General features: G+C 40.9%; 1 protein-coding gene across 5 annotated transcripts; it reads left to right on the plus strand.

The window, feature by feature from the left end:
• Nucleotides 1-26,237, plus strand: LOC144509336 (glycoprotein-N-acetylgalactosamine 3-beta-galactosyltransferase 1-like). 5 transcript variants are annotated; one of them, XM_078238028.1, is made up of 6 exons: nucleotides 72-309; nucleotides 571-687; nucleotides 2,499-2,617; nucleotides 14,179-14,424; nucleotides 17,421-18,088; nucleotides 23,403-25,195. In XM_078238028.1, the coding sequence occupies exons 4-6, from the start codon at nucleotides 14,196-14,198 to the stop codon at nucleotides 23,550-23,552; spliced, it is 1,047 nt and encodes a 348-aa protein (XP_078094154.1). In that variant the 5' UTR covers nucleotides 72-309; nucleotides 571-687; nucleotides 2,499-2,617; nucleotides 14,179-14,195; the 3' UTR covers nucleotides 23,553-25,195. The 5 variants fall into 5 exon arrangements, with proteins under 5 accessions (XP_078094163.1, XP_078094172.1, XP_078094143.1 ...); XM_078238037.1 differs by lacking the exon at nucleotides 2,499-2,617 and having other exon boundaries at nucleotides 1-309; XM_078238046.1 differs by lacking the exon at nucleotides 571-687 and having other exon boundaries at nucleotides 61-309.
• Nucleotides 26,238-27,598: the final 1,361 nt, after the last annotated feature.

A 27,598-nucleotide genomic window follows, 5' to 3' on the forward strand; every position in this document is an offset into this window, starting at 1 on the left:
GCGACTGCAGTTCAGGGGTCAGGAAGGCTGCCGCGCGGCGGCAATGTGCGCATGCGCGGCTCCCTACCTGCGAGTTCCGGATGGTGACAGTTAGAAACGAAGTGGGTCCCGGGATTCGGAGCGGCTCGCTCGCGATGAGTTACAGGCCCGTGGCTGTTCGCCAGGGCTGGTAAACTGTGAGAGGGGGAAATGAGCTGCGGCCTGCTGTAAAAACCCGCTCCCCTGGAACAAGGACAACATCACGGAAGTACCGAGGAGCTAGGCTTTAATCTGCGTCGTTTTACTGGCAGCTTCAACTCGGATTGACAGGTCAGTGACTAAAGTCTCGTGCTCAACAGGATGGTCGAGACGGCTGAAATAACAGCGATGAGCTAGAGAGAGCAGGCAGGCCGGCCCTGGTCCAGATCCAGTATAAGCTACTTTTGAGATATTTTCCTGTTTGTATTTCTTTACATGTACTTATTTATGTATGCAGGCTTCTCATTAAAGGGAACCACGGTCTAAAGTGAAACCTATCCGTGTACTCTTGTGCCTGCAGTCACCAGCAGCTCGATTGTTTTTATTTCATAGAGATTGCTACTTCGTTGGATTTTTTCGGTTGACCGAATGATAGGGTTTGGTGACATGATCTTAAATGGAAGAACTATTGGCAAAGTTGTTGCAGACATTCAAGGCAAGACTTGTTGGGTGAGAAATTCAGCTTGTGTGACAGATTTTTGTGTGAGGGGGTGCTGGTGAGGGTGGGGACTGTGGAGTTAATGGTGTCATTAGATTGCGAAAGGAATTTGCAACACGCACAGTATGCATAAGTTGCCATCATATATTTGAACTTAGAAACGTACAAATTATTGTTACATCTTGCCGGCAAAAATGATCTATTTAAAGTTTATTAGTCACAAGTAGGCTTACATTAACAAAGAACAATACAGCACAGGAACAGGCCCTTCGGCCCTCCAAGCCCGCGCCGCACCCTGGTCCAAACTAGACCATTCTTTTGTATCCCTCCATTCCCACTCCGTTCATGTGGCTATCTAGATAAGTCTTAAACGTTCCCAGTGTGTCTGCCTCCACCACCTTGCCCAGCAGCGCATTCCAGGCCCCCACCACCCTCTGTGTAAAATACGTCCTTCTGATGTCCGTGTTAAACCCCCCCCCCCTCACCTTGAACCTATGACCCCTCGTGAACGTCACCACCGATCTGGGAAAAAGCTTCCCACCGTTCACCTTATCTATGCCTTTCATAATTTTATACACCTCTATTAGGTCACCCCTCATCCTCTGTCTTTCCAGTGAGAACAACCCCAGTTTATCCAATCTCTCCTCATAACTAAGCCCTTCCATACCAGTCAACATCCTGGTAAACCTCCTCTGCACTCTCTCTAAAGCCTCCACGTCCTTCTGGTAGTGTGGCGACCAGAACTGGACGCAGTATTCCAAATGCGGCCGAACCAACGTTCTATACAACTGCAACATCAGACCCCAACTTTTACACTCTATGCCCCGTCCTATAAAGGCAAGCATGCCATATGCCTTATTCACTACCTTCTCCACCTGTGACGTCACCTTCAAGGATCTGTGGACTTGCACACCCAGGTCCCTCTGCGTATCTACACCCTTTATGGTTCTGCCATTTATCGTATAGCTCCCCCCTATGTTATTTCTACCAAAATGCATCACTTTCCATTTATCTGGATTGAACTCCATCTGCCATTTCTTTGCCCAAATTTCCAGCCTATCTATATCCTTCTGTAGCCTCTGACAATGTTCCTCACTATCTGCAAGTCCAGCCATTTTCGTGTCGTCCGCAAACTTACTGATCACCCCAGTTACACCTTCTTCCAGATAGTTTATATAAATCACAAACAGCAGAGGTCCCAATACAGAGCCCTGCGGAACACCACTAGTCACAGGCATCCAGCCGGAAAAAGACCCTTCCACTACCACCCTCTGTCTTCTGTGACCAAGCCAGTTCTCCACCCATCTAGCCACCTCCCCCTTTATCCCATGAGATCCAACCTTTTGCACCAACCTACCATGAGGGACTTTGTCAAACGCTTTACTAAAGTCCATATAGACGACATCCACGGCCCTTCCCTCGTCAACCATTCTAGTCACTTCTTCAAAAAACTCCACCAGGTTAGTGAGGCATGACCTCCCTCTCTCAAAACCAGGCTGACTATCGTTAATGAGTTTATTCCTTTCTAAATACTCATACATCCTATCTCTAAGAATCGTCTCCAACAACTTCCCGACCACGGACGTCAAACTCACCGGCCTATAATTTCCCGGGTTAGCCTTCCTACCCTTCTTAAATAACGGGACCACATTAGCTATCCTCCAATCCTCTGGGACCTCGCCTGTGACCAGTGACGAGACAAAGATTTGCGTCTGAAGTTACTGTGAAAATCTCCTAGTTGCCATTGTATGTGTGGCACCTGTTCAGGTACACTGAGGGAGAATTTAGCATGGCCAATCCACCTAATCACCATGTCTTTCAGACTGTGGGAGAAAACCAGAGCACCCGGAGGAAACCCACACAGACCCGGGGAGAATGTGCAGACTCCGTACAGACAGTGACCTAAGCTGGAAATTGAACTCTGGTCCCTGGTGCTGTGAGGTAATAGTGCTAACCACTGTGCCACCATGATGCCCATCTCTGCTTCCTATTAGCTAACCAACCTTCTATCCATACTAATATGTTACCCCTGCACCATAAGTTCTTATCTTGTGCATTTGCTTTTAATGTGGCAACGTTTCAAATGCCTTCTGGAAATTAAGTACTTCATATCCCCTTTATCTACAATGCTTCACTCGTCCTCAAAGAACTCTAATAATTAGTCAAACACAATTTATCTTTCACAAAACCAGATTGACAGCCTGATTACATTGAGATTTTCTAAGTGACCAGCTATAATCTCCTTAATAATTGATTTCAGCATTCTCCTTTTGACAGACATTAAGCTAACTGGCCTGTAGTTTCCTGTTTTCTGTCTGCCTCCTTTCTTGAATACAGGAGTTAAAGTTGTAATTTTCCAATCTGATGGGTATGTTGGAAAATCAAAACCAATGCATTTACTATCTGAGGAGCAACTTATTTTAAGACCTTAGAATGAGGTCCATCATGATTTAGGGACTTGTCAACATTTAGTTCTAATAATTTTCTCAGTACTCTTTCCCTGGTGACTGTAAATCTTTTAAGTTCATCCCACCCTTTCACTTCTTGATTCAGTTATTTCTGGGATGTTATTTATATTTTCTACAATGAAGACAGATGCAAAAATATTTGTTGAATTCATCCGCCATTTCCTTAATTTCTCAGAAAAACCAAAATCATAGAAGTGTTATATCACGCTCACCCTCTAAAGGACAAACACTTCGCTTTACTTTTTTCCATTTTTAAAATCTGTAGAAACTCTAACCATCTGTTTTATATTTCCAGCTAGCTGTATGCTAAATTCTCCCTTGTTCTTTTAGCTGTTCCTTGGGTCCAATCTTCTGATCTGCCACAGTGTTTGTGGAATTGTACTTTTTTTTGTTGCAATTTAAAACTATATTTTATTTCCTTAGTTAACCACAGCTGGTGGATCCTTCCCACAGAGTCTTTCTTTCTCCCTGGAATGTATCTTTGCTGAGTCATTTAAAATATCTCCTTAAATATCTGCCACTGCACTTCTACTGATCTAATTTCCCAGTTTACTTCAGCCAGCTCTGTCTTCATACCCTCATTATTGCCTTAAGTTCAAAGCACTAGTGTTGGATCTACTCTTCTCTCCCTCAAATTGAATACAAAATTTAATCATGCTCATTGCCCCTTTGCAATGATGTCATTAATTAATCCTGCCTCATCGCACATTATCAGATCTAGAATAGTCTGCTTCCTGGTTGACTGTAGAACATGCTTCTCTCAGAAACCATCCTAAAAACACTCTGAACACTCAAACACTGTGATTACTGTTAATGAGCCTGTACTCTACTCCCACAAGTTACCACCTATCTTCCCCAACTTTCCTCTAATCATTCTACCAATCACTTTAAATCTATTCCTCCTATTCACTGACACCACCGCTAAAATAAATACGCTGTTCCCATACACTCTCTTCATCCATTCTATTCCCTCACAATTTTGCACATTGCAATCAAATCTCCCCTCTCTCTGTTCGAAGGAGAACAACCCCGCCTATCCAATCTTTCCTCATAGCTACAATTTTCCATTCTGAGCAACATCTTCGTAAATCTCTTGTGTATCCTCTCTAATGCAATTACATCCTTTCTGTAATGAGATGGCCAGAACTACACACAGTACTCAAGCTGTGGCCTAATCAATGTTTTATATAGTTACAGCATAATCTCTTTGCTCTTACAGTCTGTGCCTCAGCAAATAAATTAAAGGATTCCATATGCCTTCTTAATCACCTTATTAACCTGTCCTGCTACCTTCAGGAATCAGTGGACATTCAGTCCATAGCTTACTAGAAGATAGTGTTCTGTGAGCTGGCTCTAGAATAATGATATGCAAAATGGTGTAGGAAGAACTTCTCTAGAATATACATGAAGGCCACATGAGACTAGTGAGGTGTAAACTCTGAGCCAGATCAGCTATGCATCTACAAAGGCATTGAAAGAATGGTGTCTACATGCTGTGTGGTCAGAGGAACATAAATACACAGCAGAGAGAGGAGATGATTGCTACTGGAATACCACTCAGACCATGGCATATGGTGGGACCCTATTTATTCACGCACAGTCAAGAATGATATCTCATAATTGCAGACTACTACTCAAAGTTCCCTTTTTATCAAAAAGGTGAAAGATTTGAGAGATACTATTTTTTCAGCAGTATGAGTTCTATTTGCTGAGCAAGGGCTTCCTGAAAGAGAAACATGTAACAATGGAACTCAGTACACCTCCAGAGAATATAAGGAATTTACTGAGTAGTATGGGTTTAATGTCATCACCTCATCAACATGTTACGCACTGGTTCATAGAAAAACGCACCCAGATGATCAAGAGAATCCTCACAAAATGCCAAGAAACAAAGGAAGTCTCAGACCTTGCCTTATTATCAGATCTACATCTCTCTGAAATGAAATCACTTGCAGAGCTGTTAAATGGAAGAAAATGTAAGATAACTCTGCCAAGCAAGATACTTCCTCTAACGGACGAGGAGGAAGTAAGAAAACCACTTACTGATGCACAGATAGAAGGAGATCAACAATAAGCATACTAACACCTGTCTGAGCTGTTGAAAGGACAAACAGTACATGTATGCGATCCAATCATGAAAACTTGGAATCCAAGAAAAATTGCTGGTAAAGCTGAAACTCCAAAATCATAAACATTGAGACAGAAACTGGTAGGGAAACGAGAAGGATCAGAGCCCATATTCAAAAAGATGATTAACAACACCAGCAGCATCACCAACAAGTGGTGAAATATCAACATTAAGCACACGCCTACAATACCAGGAACAACAAGAAACTACACTCCCTGTGCAGTATGCCAACTCACCACTGAGAGCAATAATTGGCAAAATGCAAGGAGGAAGCACAACACCTTAGCCCCAAGTGATACTGCAAATAATATTTTGAGAAAACAAGCTATAAAAGACTGTGTTATAAAAATCAATTGTTAAGCTTTATTTTTGAAAAACAAATATTGATATAGAGGCAAAATATGTTTAAAGAAATTGAAATGTTATATTGTTTGTAAAGAATGGGAAACTAATTGTTATGTGATATATATCCTGGGTGTCACACTGCAGTTATGTGCCAAGTGATAATGTATCAATCTATTCAGTCTACCAGCCACGTAGAGAGCACAAAGAAATGCATGTGTTGAAGCCCCAGCATTTTGAGTCTTGTGCAGTTGCTTCTAATTTATGGAAACCAGAAAACTTAACATCCTGTAACCCTTAATACCTTTGGTTGGGGAAAAATGTTTCAATCTCAGATTTGAAATTAACAATTGATATAAAATCAATTGCTGCTTGTGGAAAAGTGTTATAGACTGCTACCAACTTTTGCATATATATAAGTATTTTCTAATTTTACTCCTGAAAAGTCTGGCACTTTTTTTTTTACGCTATGCCCCTTTGCTCTAGAAAACCCCCCAGCAGATATGGTTCTTTTCTGTCTACTGTCTTTGTTTTCCTTAATATGATGAACATTTTAATCAAATCAGCTCTATTCAATTATAGATGCATAGTTAATAGAACATAGAACATAGAACAGTACAGCACAGAACAGGCCCTTCGGCCCACGATGTTGTGCCGAGCTTTATCTGAAACCAAGATCAAGCTATCCCACTCCCTATCATCCTGGTGTGCTCCATGTGCCTATCCAATAACCGCTTAAATGTTCCTAAAGTGTCTGACTCCACTATCACTGCAGGCAGTCCATTCCACACCCCAACCACTCTCTGCGTAAAGAACCTACCTCTGATATCCTTCCTATATCTCCCACCACGAACCCTGTAGTTATGCCCCCTTGTAATAGCTTCATCCACCCGAGGAAATAGTCTTTGAACGTTCACTCTATCTATCCCCTTCATCATTTTATAAACCTCTATTAAGTCTCCCCTCAGCCTCCTCCGCTCCAGAGAGAACAGCCCTAGCTTCCTCAACCTTTCCTCATAAGACCTACCCTCCAAACCAGGCAGCATCCTGGTAAATCTCCTCTGCACTCTTTCCAGCACTTCCACATCCTTCTTATAGTGAGGTGACCAGAACTGCACACAATATTCCAAATGTGGTCTCACCAAGGTCCTGTATAGTTGCAGCATAACCCCACGGCTCTTAATCTCCAACCCCCTGTTAATAAAAGCTAACACACTATAGGCCTTCTTCACAGCTCTATCCACTTGAGTGGCAACCTTTAGAGATCTGTGGATATGAACCCCAAGATCTCTCTGTTCCTCCACAGTCTTCAGAACCCTACCTTTGACCCTTTAATCCACATTTAAATTAGTCCTACCAAAATGAATCACCTCACATTTATTAGGGTTAAACTCCATTTGCCATTTTTCAGCCCAGCTTTGCATCCTATCTATGTCTCTTTGCAGCCTACAACAGTTAAGTTGGAATCCTCTATCTATTCTACAGTATAAAAGGTGATTTTCAAATGAGCAATTGCCACCGGTTTAGTCAAACTAGAGGCAGTTCTTAGCTAATCCAATATTTTATACAACCTGCCTGTTCATTCCAAGTTAGTGTTTTTCTTTTCTTAGCATTCTCAAAGTCCCACTGGCAATTTCACTCCTATCTTAGATTAGATTTATTATCAAGATATGGTAAATTTGCTACAAGAAAAGTTAATCAATTACACACTGATTGTTTGCTTTCCAATTTTTGTTGTTAGTTCTTTTGACTTATTGTTTATTAATACTTATTTACCGGTACTTTCTTATGGATATTGTAAAAAAAAAATTGAGAGCACCATGCTTACTCAATCTAGTGAGGTTCCAAAGAACTATAGTGCATGTCAAACATCTGCTTCAGCATAATTCATTGCCTCAATAAGGGAAGAAAATAAAATAAAACATCCACATTACAGTTGAGCTTTTTTACCTTATCATCTCTGATAACCTGGTCACAAGTGTGACACAGGTCTGTTTCAGTTAAGGTAACATATGCAGGTTTAGGTACCTATTACACAAACGTTTTATAGAGTGTACAGCATAGGTACATCAAAATGCAAAGAAATGGAACTTGCAGTTATGAGGAGAAATCTGAGATTCTAGGACTTGTTCTATTAGAAGAAAGCTGATTAAAAGCATATTTTAGAATTATGAAGAGTTGTAGTCTGAATAGGGAAACATTATTTCCCCTGGCTGGGGTGTCAGTTATGAGTCTCATTGGTTTAAAATCTTCAACAGGGAAGAGACAGATTAGCTACCTTTAGAAGAAAAAAGGGGGATCATTATTTGAAGCATTTAGGATACAGAGCTATTGACAGTGGAATTAACTGCCAATTGAAAACCCTTCTGTGCAGTGAACTTCTGTATTTCTATCATTCCGGCCGCAGCCTTTTATTGGAGCTGTGATTAAAGTGCTGATCTAGATTCAACATGTCTACTTCTGGTAGAGCATCTTGTTGAACTTGTGCAACAGGTCTGTACAAGATGAGCTGCACTATTTCAGCATAAACTGAAGGATGAGGTACTCGGGCCACTTGACAGAACTTGATCTCTACGGATGATAAAGGATGGTGTAGCATGTTTTCCACAGTTACTATCTAGTTCTTTAATATATTACTGAACGCGTTGAGTCCCAATGCCTTAATGATGAGGCAGAATGGCAGCAGAGTAGGAAAGAAAACACGGCAAACCCTGCACTCTGGATTCCACTACCTTGTAGGAGGTCCTGACCATGTCCCTAAAAATCTGTGGGTCAAGAATCGGTCTGCTCATTCACATGATGACCCGTGGCAGAAACTCTCGATCTTGAGTAGGCATTATCCTTGAGTTGAGGGACTGCCGCTGCCAATGATTGCACTGAACCTAGATAATAAACGTTCTCTCAATTATCTTTGCTTGGAAAAGATGGTATACTTTTATTGATATTACAGTGCAGTTAAGGATAGATACATAATAACTCAACTGAAATAATGTCACAAAGTTGCAAAGCACATTAGTTTGAAAACAAATCCAGCTAAGGAATGGGAGTGCCAATGATGTGACAAAGAAAAAAGCTGTCTTTTTGGATTCATATGGGTGGATCAAATATTTGCATTACGTAAGCTATGTTCCACCAAATTGGATATAATTAATGAGTGCCATGGACTAATATTACCTGCTTTTCTTCAAACAACAAATTGCAGTTTGGAGAATTCTGAGTCTAATCTTTATTATGATCTCATTTATATTATTGGAATGACTTTCAATGGAATAAATCTACAATGCGATTTTTCTTCTATTCAGTAATCATTCTATTTTTAGCTGTGGAACAGATTTGTTCACTCCAACACAACAGTGTTTGCATATTGTGAACATTGTAACGTAATTGCTCATTTGAAGTTAATATAGAAATAAAAACCCAAATTCCTGGGTGCATACTGACAGGTCAGATCTCCTAGAGGAGAAAAAAAGGACAGCATTTTAGACAGTATTCTGAGATGGTTCTTTTGACTGTGACTCTAGGAGGGCGAACTTACCATTGTGCTCTGCCAGCTGAGCTGGTAAATCCATGACAAATCATCCAAATTATTACCTCTCACAATCTTACTGGCACCAAATATCCTTTAGTTGTGAGGCTGATTATTGTATTTAAATTATGTTAAACCTGATTTGAATAGAATTAGTGCTGGCTCTGTGGCCTCACCGGGGAAGGTTCTCTCCAGCAATGATCTCGTCTGGTCCCCCATCAACGGGGACCAGATGTGATGGCCTTGCCGGTAGAACCGGATGCCATTGAGTTTCCCTGGGAGGTTGGGGGCACAGGGTGCCCATTGGACAGTGCCAGCCTGGCATGCCAGCCTGGCACCAGGCAGTGCCAAGGCAGTGAGGCCAGACCAGGGGAGGACCATTCAATTTGTGGGGGTGGGGGGGGAACCACTCTGCACTCTGCAGTAGTGATTGGTGGGGGCCAGGGGACTACTGCCGCTCTGCAGTAGCAATCGGTGAGGCAAGGAGGGGGTCGTGATGGTTTCTGGCAGGGGGAGGTGGCAATACTTCCAGGTTTGGGGGCGGGGGGGGACTTGCAATCGGCCAGGGCAGTGGGGGAGATCACGATCGACTGTGGAGTTCTGCAGTAGCAGGGGTGGGGGTGCTGGGTCACGAAGACCTGCTTGCTAAAGCAGTAGAGGCAGTGATGGATCTGTGTGCTCTCAGAGCACAGAAACCTGCACATGTACAATTGCGCCCTCTCCTGCTATCAGACAGCTTTCAGGTGATTTAGGCCCCACCCACCCCCTACTGGTAAATTTCAAGTTTAAGATTTTTTGCCATAGTGAGGTAAGATTTGATTTTTAAGTTGTCCCCAAAAAGGTGTGGATTTCTCCCATTTTCATGCTCATTTGGCACTTTGAATGTTTTTGGTAAGATCGCCTCCTAGGAGTGGCACTTGGTTACTAGACCGACTGTGTAGTCATACACTATATCTGCTTAAAACCTACTATGTCTAAACAGGATACAGGCATGTTGTTCTTAGACATAGGTGTTCCAACTTTCACCCCCTGTCCCTGCCCCGCTCTCGAGTGGGAAAGAGAGAGTCTAACAGATAACTGACTGGTATCAGTGCTATATCATAATTTATATGATATATTAGCATATCCCATCTGCTAACCCTTTATACAATGGACAGTATGCTACTTCAGAAGAAGGCAAACTAAAACATTTGAAAAGAGGAACAGGGTTTGGGGGAGCCCATAAATACTCCCTCGCTCATCTACTCTATTAGCTCCTCCCACGCTATTGTCTAGAGGTTCAAATACCCATTGCATGTGAGATGACAATTTATCTGCACTTCCTCCCATCTCATGCACTATGTTTGCTGCTCACAGGGCATTTACTGTTGAAACTGGCTGTCTTGGGGCAGAGAGTCTCCCCCCACTTCCCCAGACTGTATAGCACTCCTGCTGGTTGTGATTATTCCTATCTCCTTTACTCCCCTCACATTTTAGCAAGCAAGTAGTCCAGAATTTGTTTCGCAAGGTTTAGATGAGATCCGAGTCTTTGGGCTTCCTGGTTTGGTCACCTGTCCTAATATCTCTTTGTGATTTCATGTCAAACTTTGTTTGCTAATACTCCTGTGAAGCACCTTGGGATGTTTCTCCCATGTTAAAAGCATATTATGAATGCAAGTCGTTATCAGAAGTTTTCCCTTGTCCCTATCACTCTCCACTCCATCAACAGCCCTAACTCGCTTCAGTGAGCAATTTTAGTACTGTGACACATTTGGCCATCATTAGTTGCCTATGTGAAATCTAAAGAGATTGGTGATTTAATTAGTGACAATTGCTTCAAGGGAGACTCAATGGTTAATTTCCAGAAAGCAAAGACCTATAGATGCTGGAAATCTGTAACTAGCAGAAAAGCTAAAGGAGAAACTCAATAGGTCAGGCAACAATGTGGACCAAGCATGCATCAAGAACCAACAAAATTGAAGTCAATGGGAATCTGGAGGGAAACTCTTCGCTGGTTGAAGTCATACTGACCACAAAGGAAGATGATTGTGGTTGTTGGAGGTCAGTCACCTTAGTCCCAGGACATTGCTGCAGGGGTTCCACAGGGCACTGTCCTACACCCAACCATATTCAGCTGCTTCATCAATAACCTTCCCATCATAAATTCAGAAGTGGAGATTTTCACTGATGATTGAACAACATTCATACCATTCGCAATTCCTCAGATACTGAAACAGTCTGTGGCTGTATGGAGCAAGACCTGATCAACATGCAGGCCTGGGCTGATAAATGGAATTGACATTTGTGCCACATAAGCGTTAGGCAATGACCATCTCCAAGGCAAGATAATCTAACCATCTCCCCTTCACATCTAATGGCATTTCCATTGCTGAATGCTGCACGACCAACATTGACAGAAACTGAACTGGACGACCCATATAGATAGTGTGGCTACAAGAGGTTGGAAATTCTGTGGTTAGTAATTTGCCTCCTGGCTCCAAAAGCCTGTACATAATCTATAAGACACAAGTCAGGAGTGCAAGAAATACTTTCCACTTGTCTAGGAATGAGATTTTTCTTTGCTGTTATAAACAAGATATTGTTTGAATTGAAATGTTATGTCTTCTTGATATTTCATTATCTCCTTTCATGATTATCTGTAATCTCAATTTGAATGTCTTAAATTGGAAACCTTGTGAAAATATGTATTAGTTTATGGTTTTATGCAGTTGAGGCATCGCAAACACAGCAAATAACCTATGCATAATCTTGCAATGTAGTCTAAATTTGAGCCCTAAATGCTCTATTTACATTTTGGTTAAAAAATGTGCTGGTACAGGTGCATTCCCAGATTTTCCAGCATTTCCGTTTTTGTTTCAAATTCCAGCATCCTCAGTAATTTGCTTTTATCTTAGTGAGTATTGTTTTCGGTAATGGTTGTAGTATTTGTGACTGATTGTTAAGCATAGATCTTAATTTTTGCATTGTTTTTTAAGACCCCTAATCACAAGTTTAAAAACAATAGCCTTGCTTTTTCATGTACTTGCAACTTCCCAGTTGTTTTATCTACTCTCTTGAAAATGCTGGGCAGAATTCTCCCATCCTGCCCGCAGCCAGTTTGGTGACGGATGGGAGCAGAGAATCTAGTGGGAGCCAAAAAGTCAGAAATCTGCTGACATAAAATCAGGTGGGAGGACACATCCAGGTTACAGTCCAACAGGTTTATTTGAAACCACAAGCTTTTGGAGCACTGTTTCTTCTCGGGTGAAGTGGAGCGACATGCGCAAGCACAGAATATATGCCTGCGCACCTCGCTCCACGTCATCTGATGAAGGAGCAGCGCTCCGAAAGCTTGTGATTTCAAATAAACCTGTTGGACTATAAGAACATAACATAAGAACATAAGAAATAGGAGCAGGAGTAGGCCATCTAGCCCCTCGAGCCTGCCCCGGCCATTCAATAAGATCATGGCTGATCTGATAGTGGTTTAGTTCCACTTACCTGCCCGCTCCCCATAACCCTTAATTCCCCAATTGATCAGAAATCTATCTACCTGTGCCTTAAACATATTTAACGAGGTAGCCTCCACTGCTTCAATGGGCAGAGAATTCCAGAGATTCACTACCGTCTGAGAGAAGAAGTTCCTCCTCAACTCTGTCCTAAACTGACTCTCCCTTATTTTGAGGCTGTGTCCTCGAGTTCTTGTTTCCTTTCTAAGTGGAAAGAATCTCTCTGCCTCTACCCTGTCGAGCCCCTTCATTATCTTATATGTCTCTATAAGATCTCCCCTCAGCCTTCTAAACTCCAACGAGTACAGGCCCAATCTACTCAATCTCTCCTCATAAGCTAACCCCCTCATCTCCGGTATCAACCTGGTGAACCTTCTCTGTACTCCCTCCAAGGCCAATACATCCATCCGCAAATAAGGGGACCAAAATTGCACACAGTACTCCAGTTGCGGCCTTACCAGTACCTTGTACAATTGCAGCAAGACCTCCCTGCTTTTATACTCCATCCCCTTCACGATAAAGGTCAACATTCCATTTGCCGCCTTGATCACCTGCTGCACCTGCAAACTGAGTTTTTGCAATTCATGCACAAGGACCCCCAGGTCCCTCTGCACAGTAGCATGTTGTAATTTTTCACCATTTAAATAATAGTCCATTTTACTATTATTCCTTCCAAAGTGGATAACCTCACATTTGTCAACGTTATACTCCATCTGCCAGATTCTCGCCCACTCACTTAGCCTATCCAAATCTCTCTGCAGACTTTCCGCATCCTCCACGCAATTTGCTTTCCCTGGTGTTGTATGACCTCTCATCTTGTCCACCCCAGTCCAACACCAGTATCTGCACATAAAATCAGATTACAATTCTCCCAATGGCAAGTTAATGGCAGGTCAGCCTTATGCTTACTGGTGGCATCAATGCCATTTACATTCCTTTGCATCTCATGAATATTCCATGAACAACTGCCTATCGACATCCTAGCACACCTTCCAATATTGCATCATGTTAGTCTGAAACTCAATTGCTAAAAGTGGTGGGCACAAGGTAGTCCTCAGTTCGCTAAAGACTTTGAAGTGAGTGCAAACAAAGCCTTTCTACCATACTGTTTACAATGGCAGGCAGCGGGACAAGAAGGTGGATGAGAAAGAGCAAGGAGAGAAGCTGGACCCCTGCAAGGCTGCATAAAAAGCTTGCAAACAAGGGAGTCATTGTTTATTGGAAGATGATGAAGACTCCAGAGGCGGTGGGTAGAGGCCCAAAAGGGGCATGGGCACCTCCTAGTTGATGGTGGTTATCAATATCTCCTAATTATCTTGTTAGTCCTGTTTTATTTTAAATGATGGAATTAAATACATAGGGAAAAGGACATGCAATAATCAAGGCTATCACTTAGAGCTTCCACACAAATTGAAGGATGAAAGTTTCAGTGAGTCATTTTGAAAGATTTGGTGAAAAAAAAACAAATTTTTGATTGGCTGTTAACATTTGTAAATTGCCCTGTAATGAAATGCAATCTATTCATGGTGACTTTCTTTCTTTTTCGCCAGCACATTATTGCTTGGAAATGGCAGTGAAACGGTCTGTAATTTCTCTGCTCATGTTTTGTTGTGGGTTGGGATTAGGATTTGTCATCTGTCACCTCGCAATTAACGCAATCAATAAGGAAGCACCCCAGCACAGCCATCTGCTTTTCAATGACCCTCATGGCCACTTGGAGGACTCTCATCACCACCAACCCCATCAACATCTTCAAGGAGAAATGAACTTTAATGCTGACATCAGTCAACATAAGGGTATCTTTTTAATTTTATCTAATACTGTGATGGAATTACATAGATATTTGAATCCTGATAAAACTATATTAATATGTAATGAGAAATTATAAGACAGCTATAATATTACATATCAGAGAACTTCAAGTTTTTTTCTAATGCTATCTGAGATACAAGATCTTTCAAATGCCTTGAATCTCACTAAGACTTGTTAATGTAAAGTTTTACAATCCCAGTGGATGTTACTATTAGACAAGATATCACCCAGAATGCTTCAGATATCACTGGCCAACTTCAATAGGTTTGCCGTTTCAGCTCCGACTTTAAATTCAATGAACATTACCCTGTTCTAATGGCAGTTCCTCTTTGTTATTTTTTACTTCAATCTTCTTGGAAACTTCTCTTCATTCTCTAGGTTCTAGAACTAACCACCCTTTAGCTTCTGGACTTGTTTTCTTGTCCATCACTTCATGGTATTCTTTCCTGCTTCTAGCAAGGCTGTGAGAGCTATCTTCTATTTCACTGCTAAGCTGCAACTGCTATGAATTCAACCAGAACTACTTAAAAAGCTTTCCTACCTTCAAGGTGCCAAGCAACAGCTCATTTTTTTTCTCCGAGCTCATGTTTACTTTTCACTTCATAAATTCTCGAAGCCCAATACAGACATCATTTGAACTGAAACCAAAACCCCTCGTGGATGAAAACACCTTTGTTTAACAATAAGAAGTCTCACAACACCAAATTAAAGTCCAACAGGTTTATTTGGAATCACAAGCTTTCGGAGTGCTGCTCCTTCGTCAGGTGAGTCACTGTGAGTGCGAGTCGCTGTGAGTGACTCACCTGATGAAGGAGCAGCGCTCCGAAACCTTGCAATTCCAAATAAACCTGTTGGACTTTAACCTAGTGTTGTGCGACTTCTTACTGTGCCCACCCAGTCCAACGCCGGCATTTCCACATCTTTGTTTAACATGAATCTAACTAGAGTTTCACCCTTTCTTACACAAAAGTACTTAATTAAACTCACTTAAATCTGTACCTTATTTCTAATATCCAACAATAAAGCATAGATCACTTAGAATCACATTTGCCTCCTGACAAAAGCCATAATACACTTAGCAGAAACTCAAAAAATTAGTAATATGAGCTTTTCTGCTAGCTATAATAGGACCTCAGATGGGGCCTTGGAAATGTTTGCTAAAACAAATTTGTTTCAACTCAAATTGTATTGGCTTTTTTTTTGTTATTGTTTCAAACCCATATAAAAAGAATGTGTGTATTAATATCCGCATTTCTTCCTTGCTATAATAGCCAATTCATCTCCATGTTCAAATATTGAGAAAACAATACAATGGCCATTTAAAAGATATTTTCTTGAACTTGCTTTCCTTCTAGTATACACAATGAATTATTCCTTTAAGTCCATAAGATATAAGAGCAGAATTAGGTCATTCGGTCTATCGAATCGGCTCCACCATTCGATCATGATTTTTCAACCCCATTCTTCCGCTTTTTCCCCGTAACCCTTTATCACTTTACCATTCAAGAACATATCTATCTCTGTCTTAAATACACTCAATGACCTGGCCTCCACAGCCTTCTGTGGCAATGAATTCCATAGATTCACCACCCTCTGGCTGAAGAAATTCCTGTTCTAAAGGGCCATCCCTTTACTCTGAGGCTGGGCCCTCAGGTCCTAGTTACTCCTACTAATGGAAACATCTTCCTCATGTCCATCTATCCAGGCCTTCATTATTCTGTAAGTTTCAATGAGATTTCCCCCTCATCCTTCTATACTCCATTGAGTACAGACCCAGAGTCCTCAGACGCTCCTCGTACGTCAAGTTTTTCATTCCCAAGGTCATTCTCGTAAACCTCCTCTGGACCCTCTTCAAGGCCAGCACATCCTTCCTTAGATACAGGGCCCAACATTGCTTGCAGTATTCTAAATGTGGTCTCACCAGAGCCTTATAAAGTCTCAGCAATACATCCCTGCTTTTGTATTGTAATTCTCTTGAAATGAATGCTAACATTGCATTTGCTTTCCTAACTACTAAGTCATCCTGCAAATTGACCTTGAGAGAATCAAAATTCTCTAAATGACACAATAGGGAGTTTGAATTTTTGAGACATTATTGCAGTCCCAGATGGATGTTTAATTCTTGGCTGAACCATTTCTAGTATGCTAGTTTTTTCTCAATTAATGTTAATTTGCAGTTCACATCTCTCTCCCTAGCAACTTCCCCTTATAACCACAATCGCCCCAAAAAAAATGTTTGTGCTGAGGAATCAGAATTTTTTTTGTTCAAAATATATCTTCTACTAAGTCACAAAAGATATTATTGGAACCCCTACATTTATCACAGTTTTTTCATAATGTAATGGCAAAATACTGCAGGTGCTGGAACTCTGAAACAAAAACAGAAAATGCTGGATAAATTCAGCAGGTCTGGCAGCATCTCTGGAAAGAGAAATAGAGTAATCAAAATTCTAACAGGACTAGACAGGGTAGATGCAGGGAGGATATTCCCGATGGTGGGGGAGCCCAGAACCAGGGGTCACAGTCTGAGGATTCAGGGTAGACCCATTTAGGACGGAGGTGAGGAGACTTTTCTTCACCCAAAGAGTGTTGAGCCTGTGGAATTCATTACCACAGGAAGTAATTGATACCAAAACATTGAATGTATTGAGGCGGCTAGATATAGCACTTGTGGCGAATGGGATCAAAGGTTATGGGGAGAAAGCAGGATTAGGCTATTGAGTTGGACAATCAGCCATGATCATAATGAATGGCAGAGCAGGCTCGAAGGGCCAAATGGCCTCCTTCTATCTTCTATGTTTCTATGTAAATGTTTTGAGTCTGTATGACTCTTTCAATGTTCTTTAGTTTAGAGGTATTTTGACTGAAACAAAATGGGTACCGAATATTCTAAATGTTTATAGCTGATATTTTAAACTGATTCTCTTGGATAATATTTTGTCCATAGTTTTAAATAAATACATTTATCTTCTCTACTCAGATGAAAACAGAAGTGTCGCAGATGAACTACATAAGAAAGTGCGAGTCCTCTGCTGGGTGATGACTGGGCCTCAGAACCTAGCCACAAAGGCTAAACATGTCAAAGCCACTTGGAGCAAAAAATGTAACGTTGTGCTTTTTATGAGCTCAGAAGAAGATAAAGATTTCCCTACGGTGGGACTGGGCGTGAAAGAAGGCAGGGACCAGTTATACTGGAAAACTATCAAAGCTTTTCAGTATGTTCATGAGCATCACTTGAATGATGCTGATTGGTTTATGAAAGCAGATGATGACACTTTTGTGGTTGTTGACAATTTGCGTTGGCTGCTATCAAAGTACTCCCCTGACCAGCCTATATTCTTTGGAAGAAAATTTAAGCCATATGTTAAGCAAGGATACATGAGCGGTGGAGCTGGGTATGTATTAAGCAAGGAAGCACTAAAAAGATTTGTTGATGCCTTCAAGACAGGGAAATGCACTCATTTTACATCGACCGAAGATTTAGCCATGGGGAAATGTATGGAGACCGTTAATGTAGAAGCTGGTGATTCCAGGGACACAAATAAGAAAGAAACATTTCATCCTTTTCCACCAGAGCATCATTTGTCAAAAAGCTACCTACCCAAAACTTTCTGGTACTGGAACTATTGTTTCTATCCTACTGAGGAGGTAAGGCATCATACATATACGATTACTTTTTTAGGCTGACCAATATTTTTCACTTCATCCCATCAGTCGTTATCTTTCATGAACAAGTTGGTCCAAATGGGCTGTATAATTCACTGGGAGAAAGATAAAACAGATATAATTCAGTTCATTACATTTTGAGTTATACTACATGAAAATTCATTAAGAAACAATTGTAATATGTGAGGACACCTGTGATAACAGACACACAAACACAGGAGGTGGTATTTTTTTTCACTTGATCTGTATGTGGAAAATGAAGCTAAATCCCTTAATCTGGAAATTGTCCATACATCTGAATTTGTTGGTTTACAAATATTGAGAAATCAGTCATTTGTAAAGCGTTTTTGGATTGACTTTAAATCTGATAAATGAACTTTTTCCTTTCCTGTTCTTTCAAAAATGAGTTTCTTGGAACTACCCAGTGCAAATAATATGTGCAACTTTTTTGCGAAGTTGTGCATTATTATATGACTTGAAAATAAATTGTAATTTTTGAGCTCTACATCTTGTCAATCTTGCCCATTTTAACAGATCAGATGCCACTGCACTGTTATGAACATATTCTGGATGGGAAGGAACATTTAATTTGCATGCGACAGCATGCTAGAAACTTGTGCTATTGTTTCTTATACATTAAGTAAATTTAAGGGCCATTAATGATCATAAAGCAAAACAATATAGGAACTTGGAATATTGGTTGCGTGGCTAAAGAAGAGGGAATATTCGGGGGAGCGCTTTTACCATTTTTTTAAAGCGATGTTGGTCAAGGAATAAATATTGGCCCTGGACATGCGGGTGAACCTTCTCCTCTTCACTGAAATGGTGTCCAGTGGGATTATTTACATCCCGCTGAGAGGGCAGACTGGGCCCTCTGTGTAATGTTTCATCTGGAAGGCGGTAATGCCATGTTGCTATCTGACTGGAGGAAGCTGATGAGCACAAACTGTCTATCAATCAGGCTAACATAGCTTTGCAAGGATTTCCAATTGCATTAAATTTGAGACCAATCAGGTCAGTTAAACCCAGGGGGCAGTGGGCTTTACCTCCCTCACAGAATTTCCACAGGTCTAGGGGATTGTGGACTGCACCCATGTAGCCATCAGCAAAGCACCATCAAAACAGTTTTTGTCAATCAGGAGGAATTCTACTTGTTCATTGTGTAGCTGGATGTGACCTTCGTAAGAGGATTGTGCAAGTGAGCACAAAGTATGCAGGAAGATAAGACCATAAGATGTAGGAGCCAGTCAGCCCATCGAGCCTGCTTGCCATTCAATGAGATCATGATTAATCTGATAATCCTCAACTCCACTTTCCTGTCTTATCCCTATAACCCTTGATTCCCTTACTGATTAAAATCTATCTCAGATAAAACCATAAGACATAGGACAGAAGCAGGCCATTCAGTTCATGCCACAATGATTCATTCTTCAGCAGTCTTCAGATCTATTACTCTTCTCTCAACTAGAAAACCTCAAGCATTGGTTTGTGGGGGGCAAGTGGCCACTGAGAATTTGTCTAGCGATCCCATTGAGGAACCCCAACACAGAGGCATAGAGGAGGTACAACTGGAGACCTATGACCTATGAAAAGCCAATAGAAAACAGGGCTTGCTCAAAATGAGGTTCTGATACCTTGACTGAGCTTGGGTTGCCCTTCAACATGCTTCAGCTCTCCTGGATTATAGCAATGTGCTGAGCCCTGCACAACATGGCACTGAAGTGAACACTGCAGCTGATGCCAGTGGTGAGCACCTGCTATCCTGGGAGACATTATTGAAGTGTAGAAAGTGCAGGGTGGAACTTTGCAAAGCAATTAGGAATGCAAAGTGGGGATATGAGCTGGTAAAAGTAGGGAAAATCCCAAGATATTCTATAAGTATATCAATGGGAAGGGGATAACCAGGGAAAGAGTAGGAACCAGAGGGGCAATTTGTGGGTGGAGCCAGAGGACATTGGTAGAGTGTTGAATGAATACTCACATCTGCCTTCATCCAAGAGAATGAGGACGATGGTATGGAATTCAGGAAGAGAGACTGTGAAGTTCTTGAGCTAATTGACGTAGGGAAGGACAAGGTATTGGACTTCTTGGCAGCCTTAAAAGTGGATAAATCGCGAGGTCCAGATGAATTGTGCCTAGGCTGCTGTGGGAGGCAAGGGGGGAGATTGCAGGGGCGCTGACCCAAATTTTCAATTCCGCTCTAGCCAGGGGGGAGGTGCCAGATGACTGGAGAACAGCTAATGTGGTTCTGCTATTTAAGAAGGGTTGTAGAGATAAATCAGGGAACTACAAACCAGTGAGTCTCACATCAGTGGTAGGGAAACTTAGAGAAACTTCTGAGGGAAAGCATCCATCTTCACTTGGAGAGGCAAAGTTTAATCAGAGGGAGGTCATGCCTAACAAATTTGATTGAATTTTTTGAGGAGGTGACCAGGTGTGTAGACGAGGGTAGTGCAGTCGATGTAGTTTAGATGGATTTCAGCAAAGTCTTTGACAAGGTTCCACATGGGAGACTTATGAAGAAGATAAATTCACATGGGATACAGGATAATTTGATAAAGTGGATTCAAAATTGGCTTAGTTGTAGGAGACAGAGGGTGATGACAGAAGGCTGCTTTAGTGACTGGAAGCCAGTGGTGTACCACAGGGATCTGTGGTGGGCCCCCTATTATTTGTTATTTATATAAATGACATTGACTATGTGGGGGTAGGATTAGTAAGTTTGCAGGTGCCACAAAGATTGGACGGGTGATTAACAGTGAGGCGGAGTGTCTTGGGCTACAAGATATGAGTAGGACACTAGGAAGTTCTGTGGAACAAAGGGACTTGGCATGTTTGTCCACAGATCTCTGAAGGTGGAAGGGTGGTGAAAAAGGCATATGAGACACTTGCCTTTATCAATTGAGGCATAGATTACAAAAGCAGGGCAGTCATGTTGGAGTTGTATAGAACTTTGGTGAGGCCAGAGCTGGAGTACTGTATGCAGTTCTGGTCGCCACATTATTGGAAGGATGGGATTGCATTGGAGGGGGTGCTGAGGAGATTCACCAGGATGCTGCCTGGGATGGAAAATTTACGTTATGAAGAGAGGTTGCGTAAGCTTGGGTTGTTTTTGTTGGCCATGATGTGGAGATCCCGGCGTTGGACTGGGATAAACACAGTAAGAAGCTTAACAACACCAGGTTAAAGTCCAACAGGTTTATTTGGTAGCAAAAGCCACACAAGCTTTCGGAGCTCCAAGCCCCTGGAGCTCCGAAAGCTTGTGTGGCTTTTGCTACCAAATAAACCTGTTGGACTTTAACCTGGTGTTGTTAAACCTCTTACTGTGTTTTTGTTGGAGCAGAGAAGACTGAGGGATGACCTGATGGAGGTGTACAAGATTGAGAGACATGGATAAGGAGCAGCTGTTCCCCTCAGTTGAAGGATCGGTCACAAGGGGACATAGGTTCAAGGTGAGGGGCAGGATGTGAGGAAAAGCTTCTTTACCATGAGGATGGTGACAGTCTGGAATGCACTGCCTGGGAGTGTGGTAGAGGCAAGTTGCCTCAGATCCTTTAAAAATTTTCTGTGTGAACACATGGCCTATCATAACATTCAGGGCTATGGGCCAAGTGCTGGCAGATGGGATTAGGTGGGAGTTCAGGTGTTTCTAATGTGTTTGTGTGGACTCGAAAGACCAAAGGGCCTCTTCTGCACTGTGTATGGTTCTGTGATTACATGAGAAAGATTTTGAAGTTGCATTGGTTAATCCCATCACAGACCTGTCTTTCTGTAAAGCCTGCAACTCAGGCATGTTTCACTTGAGAATTCTGTATTTTTTTGTTTATATCCAATTCAATCCAATCAAAGTCCAATTCAAAGCCTCAGCAAGTGAGACATTCCAGATCCAAGCTGACAAGACAGGCATCCCACTTCCTGTCTTGGGCTTGATCTACATGATCCAAGCTGATTGGAGCAGGCATTGCACCTTCTCCAAGGTTTGATCTCATTTGCATCTTAGTCAAAAGGCCGCTTTAAAAAAATTGCTTCAAATGAAGCCTCAGTGTAACCTCATGACTTCAACCAAGTGCAGGATGCCAAAACCACACTTGATCTTAGCCAAAAGGCCGAGAATTCTGTTTGCTGCATTGAAATCATCCCATTATTATTCCTGCACAAAGGCCCCCTACCAGTCTCTTCCTTATAAACATGATTCCATTACGCTGAGGCTTCATATGTTTCATATGAAGCAATTTTTAAAAGCGGCATCTCGGCCTTTTGGCTAAGATGCAAATGAGCTCAGGTCTTGGAGGAGGAACCTCCCCCTTCTCCAATCAGCTTGGCTCATGTAGATCAGGCCCAGGACAGGGTGGTTTGGTCGCTCGCCCTGTCTTGTCAGCCTGGATCTGAAATGTCTCAACTTGTTGAGACTCTGAATTGGATTTGATTTGACTGAATTGGAAAAATATATTTAAAAAAAAAACATGATTCCACCCATCATATGCACAGCCTTACTGTCTGATCAGTGGGATTCAGGTCATTGAGCTGAATTTACCTGGTAACAGTCAATGTTGTTTGTTATTCAATAAAGTTAATGGCATGATGATGATTAAGTCACAAGATTTCAAACCATCCTTGAAATAAAGTGCTTAAATGATACACTAATGAATATAATGCAGTAAACGCCCAAGTGTTTCCCTTTGTTCAACTAAGCCTTTGTAAATATTCACGCACAAAAACACAAACTCTCTCCCACACACTCTCTCTCTCTCTCTCTCTGTCTCACATACTCACTCTCTCACATGCTCGCGTGCACACTGACAAACTCTCCTGCCCCCCCCGCCCCCCATGGAACTTTCCAGCCCCTTCACGCTGGCGGATGGCATCTCCCGTCCTGCCAATGTGAATGGAAAAATCAATGGCTTGTGGTCCCTCCACAGTGGAACCTGCAGCCACACAGTCTCTCGCTTACACTCACCTCTTTCTCTAACACTTTCTCTCACGCTCCACACACAATTACTCTCTCTTCATGTCCACAACACGGACCCCGCAGTGTCTCAACCACTCTTTTTTTTTCCCCCGCAGGCCCTCTAGATTCTCCCTCGACTCTCACGACCCTCTGTCTCCCCCCGTCCTGAAATCCTGTTTTTCTATTTCTCACTCATCCCTGCTGGCGTTTGCTACTCCTCCAGTCGCAGACTGCTTTCCATTTGCTGCTGATAGGCTCATTAAAACCATTGAGTGAACCTTTGTTTAAAATTTGGTACCAAATTTACACATTTGAGTTGTTTTTTTATGCTGTTTGCTTTCTTCTTAGGGGCCTGGATGTTGTTCTGATCTGGCAGTTTCATTTCACTACATTGATTCTAAGACCATGTACTATTTGGAATACATGACTTACCATCTACGACCGTATGGCTACAAATTTAGGTACAATCCAGACTCTCTGCCAAAGAAGCCAGAGTAGCCAAAATGAATTTCTGTAACAGTTCTGTGTGAGAGACAACAAATGAAGAAACTGTAAAAATGCAAATATTAGAAATCAATGATGAAGACTTTAATGATCATCAAACATGTTTTGGAACTTCATCCAAGTTACACTGGACCATACAAACCCTACAATGCAACAGAGTTATCTGTAAGCTTATAATTCACATGAAGTTAATAACTGATAACATCAATCAGGTTATTTTCTTTCAAATGTATTTTTTGCTAGCTTGAAGAATAGCAAAACAATTTGTATAAATATAAATAAAAAACATTTATAGCTCTCCCATGGCTTAGTAGAAAATATACTGACTTGTGTCTTGGTGTCTAGTCACAGAGCAGAAACTTAGCCAATTTATTTTTGTTTACTCGTCTTAGATGGGTTACTTTAACTCAGCAACAGTTAAGGTCACCACAAATGGATTCAATTTTGCTGGGCTAGGAAGGAGTAAGAACATCCAGGTTTCTTATTTCTGATCACATGGATTTGCATAAGAAAACATGAACATTGGATGGAAATAAGATTAGATAGTGATATTTATGGTAAACAATTGCTCTGTGTCACATCTAAATGGCCATTTGGAACAATACTGGAGAGCTGCAGTAGTTTTGGAACTGTAGCCCAGTAAGGCTCAAGACAGAAGGACTAATTAAGGGTAGAATATTAGGTGGGATCATTAAAATGTAATCATTGCCATTGGATATGTTGTCTAGGTGGAGATTAATGATTATGCATACATAATTGAAATTAAAAGTGATTTTTTTGGAATTAATCATGGGTGTAAATTTAACTTCAATGGAAACAAAAATAGGGAAAAATTTAAAATGGGTTGTCAGTTCACCAGCATCCATTTTACGCTATCCCACACAGTCAATATTATCACAATAGAATCTTGCATTTGGTCCTTTGTACCTGTGATGGCTAGAGCTTTAAAATTAATTACTCTGCCCTACTCTCTTCCTTACATTATTTACTTTTTTTTAAATGTTAAACCTGCAGCAGGTATTGTATTCAGTTTAAAGTTGTGTTTGTGAAATGAGTGTGTCTGAATATATTGAGGGCCATGCAGGATTGACTGTTTGGAATAGAAACAAGTTATTTTGGCTGTCTATGCAAATTTTATGCAAATATTTCACCATCTGAACTAACTTTGTCTAATCCCACAATTTTGGCACATTCTATTCCCTTGTAACATTTCCAAAGATTTGATGGACTCTGCTTCCATATGGATTTAGAGAATTTCAAATTCTAACCATCTTTTAGTTTGTCTTTAATAATGCTGCGCCTCAGAAAATCATTTTTAAGCAACATGGATTAGACATTTATGTATGCAATCTGAAAATACACTTGATGACTTTGTAAAATTAAAAACTGCAGATTTTCCACTTTAAAATGATACAATTGACAAAGAGCTTTGACAAAGGGTCATCTGGACTCGAAACATCAGCTCTTTTCTCTCCTTACAGATGCTTTCAGACCTGTTGAGATTTCCATCATTTCTCTTTTGGTTTTAAATTATACAAATACAGTTGTTAGATTTGATATTGAATCTCTGTTTAAACAGAATTGAGATTTATGGACATGTGATGACAAATTAAATTTTGTACTAGTGTTTGCATAATTAATTGAATAGAAATGATCTGGTTCTTGTTTTCTTAACTAAAAGCAAATGAGTCTATTGCCAAGCAATTTATGGATAATAGATGAATATGCTTTTCCACCAATGTCAAAGCCATTTCACTATATAAATTAATTGGTTAGTTCCTTTAGCTGGATGGCTGGTTCATGATGCAGAGCGATGCCAACAGCACGTGTTCAATTTCCGTACCGGCTGAGGTTACTCATGAAGATCTGCCTTCTCAGCCTTGCCCCTCGCCTGAGGTGTGGTGATTCTCAGGTTAAATCACCACCAACCTATGGTCATCTGGGACTATTGAAATTTTTAATTTTTATATACAAACTAATGATTGGAGTTGGAAATTAGCACTGATTAGGATTTTCAATTCTCATTGTGTAAAGGAAAGTGTTTTAGACAAATGCACTATCTGTATATAGGTTCTGGGAAAATATTTGCCTTTTTGTTTATCTGGTTGCCCTGTTTACACTACTCATGGGAATTATCTCTTAATTTTAAGTAAATTATTTTGTGTTTAGTTTTGTTAGAAATGGGAAACATGATGTGAAATATTTTTGGTGTAACAGTGTAATTGCTGTGCACCACACATTTTAATGGAAACAAAATATTCTTCTATGTTGCATGCTTACTTAATGTTATTTTGTATGAAGTTGAATGAATAACTTTGTTCAGTGTCACTGTACAATTGATTAATTAGTAGAAACTGACCAATGCCTACCATATTAACTGACTTTTCCTTTGGATTATTTTCCACCTGGACAAAACAATGGCACAAGGAGCAAAAAGCAAACATAATGAACAATTGAAAATGTGCTAAACAACAAGTCTACATTGCTTCACAAGTCTGGCTTAGTACAAGAAGCTTTACATTTAGTTGCGATATTAAAGTGTTTTAAAGCTGTTGCAAGCCAATTTGGGGTTCCATTTTAGTGAACTGTAATTCATCCAAGTACACTTTTAACAGCTTACTACAGCATTTCATTATATCCATCCGATTTATTTTAGATACTAATAAATCATCCTACACCATATGCAAACAGAATTAATTTTGTGCTTATTTGTGGTAACAACATCATGAAATGATGCTGTGAGATAAAAGATATAACAGTTAATGCATCCATTTATAGTTTCTCTGCTCTTTAAAGGAGAGAGTAATTCACTGATTTTTAGATGTAAATAGAAGAGCGGAAGAACATAATTTAAGTGCTGAGCCACTACCCACAGCACAATTTGTTTTACTCCCTTGCAGGTGGTCAGAAGTTAGTTTGGAAACTTTTGTTAGTTCTAACATATGTTCCCCAAGAAAAATATTTCTGCAGTCTAAAGTAATGATGGAAATGCACAATTCACCATTAAGCAGCTGAAAGAGAAATATAAGTTAAGGTTTGCTTGAAGATCATTTATGTGATACTAGTCTGTTCTTTTTTTAAAAAACTATTCAGTTTACCTGATGTTTTCATGAGTTGCTTGAAACCGAAGGTGAACAAAGGTGAATAGTGCAATCAATTGGACTGGTTTCACATTCCAAATACGGACAAAGTTTCCCCTTATGCCAGAGCGCGAGTTTAAAAATGATTTTTAAGAGGTATTTTCAGCATTAAAAGTACCCTAAGGAATGATTTTTAAAAAGCATCCACATGAAGTTACTTTGAATTCTTAAACTCATGGAAAGTTGTTAATGTATATTTCAAATTAGTTTTGTATGGAAGAATGCCATGCCATAATTGTTCTGTGTGCAGCATTTTTGTTTATTTCAAAGGTGGAAAATCTAAGTGTTAATATAGTTTGTCAGTAGACATTTTATAATGAAAACAGATGAAAATGACGACTGTTTTACATTGGGGCCTAAACCTTAGGTGTACAGAATATGCTCATGGGAAGTTTATTGTAACTAAACAAGAGGATGCAGCTATGGTGGGTGCAGTCTTCTGGGCCTTCTGTTCGCCATGGGTGCAAATCCCGTTATGGCCGCTAATTCTCGCGAGAGGGCCATAATAGGATTTGCGCCAAGGAGATCTCAGAATTAGATTTTCCCCACCAGCAACACAATCCGGTTCACCCCCAGTGAGGCGTGAACCTGATTACCATTATTTAAGTACATTTAAATATTCATAAACAGCTTTACGCTCCTGGTTAATCTCATGGTTGAGATGATCGTGTCGGCGGCGTGGAGGCCAGTGTAGCCCTCAGGTGGTCAGGGACATGGCAGAGCAGTGCCTTCACACTGGCCCCTGGCATTGTCAAGGGGTGGGGCCAAGGGGCAGGGTGACAATTTGGGGGGAAATTGCAAGTGATGTTGGGAGGGTGGGGGGAGATTGCTGACAATGTTGAGGAGTGGGGATGCAATCTCTGTAAAGCTGGCCTTGCTGGTGTGTTTAGGCCCCACCGC

This window comes from Mustelus asterias, chromosome 2, assembly GCF_964213995.1.
Source record: "Mustelus asterias chromosome 2, sMusAst1.hap1.1, whole genome shotgun sequence".
NCBI classification, from domain to species: Eukaryota; Metazoa; Chordata; class Chondrichthyes; order Carcharhiniformes; family Triakidae; genus Mustelus; species Mustelus asterias.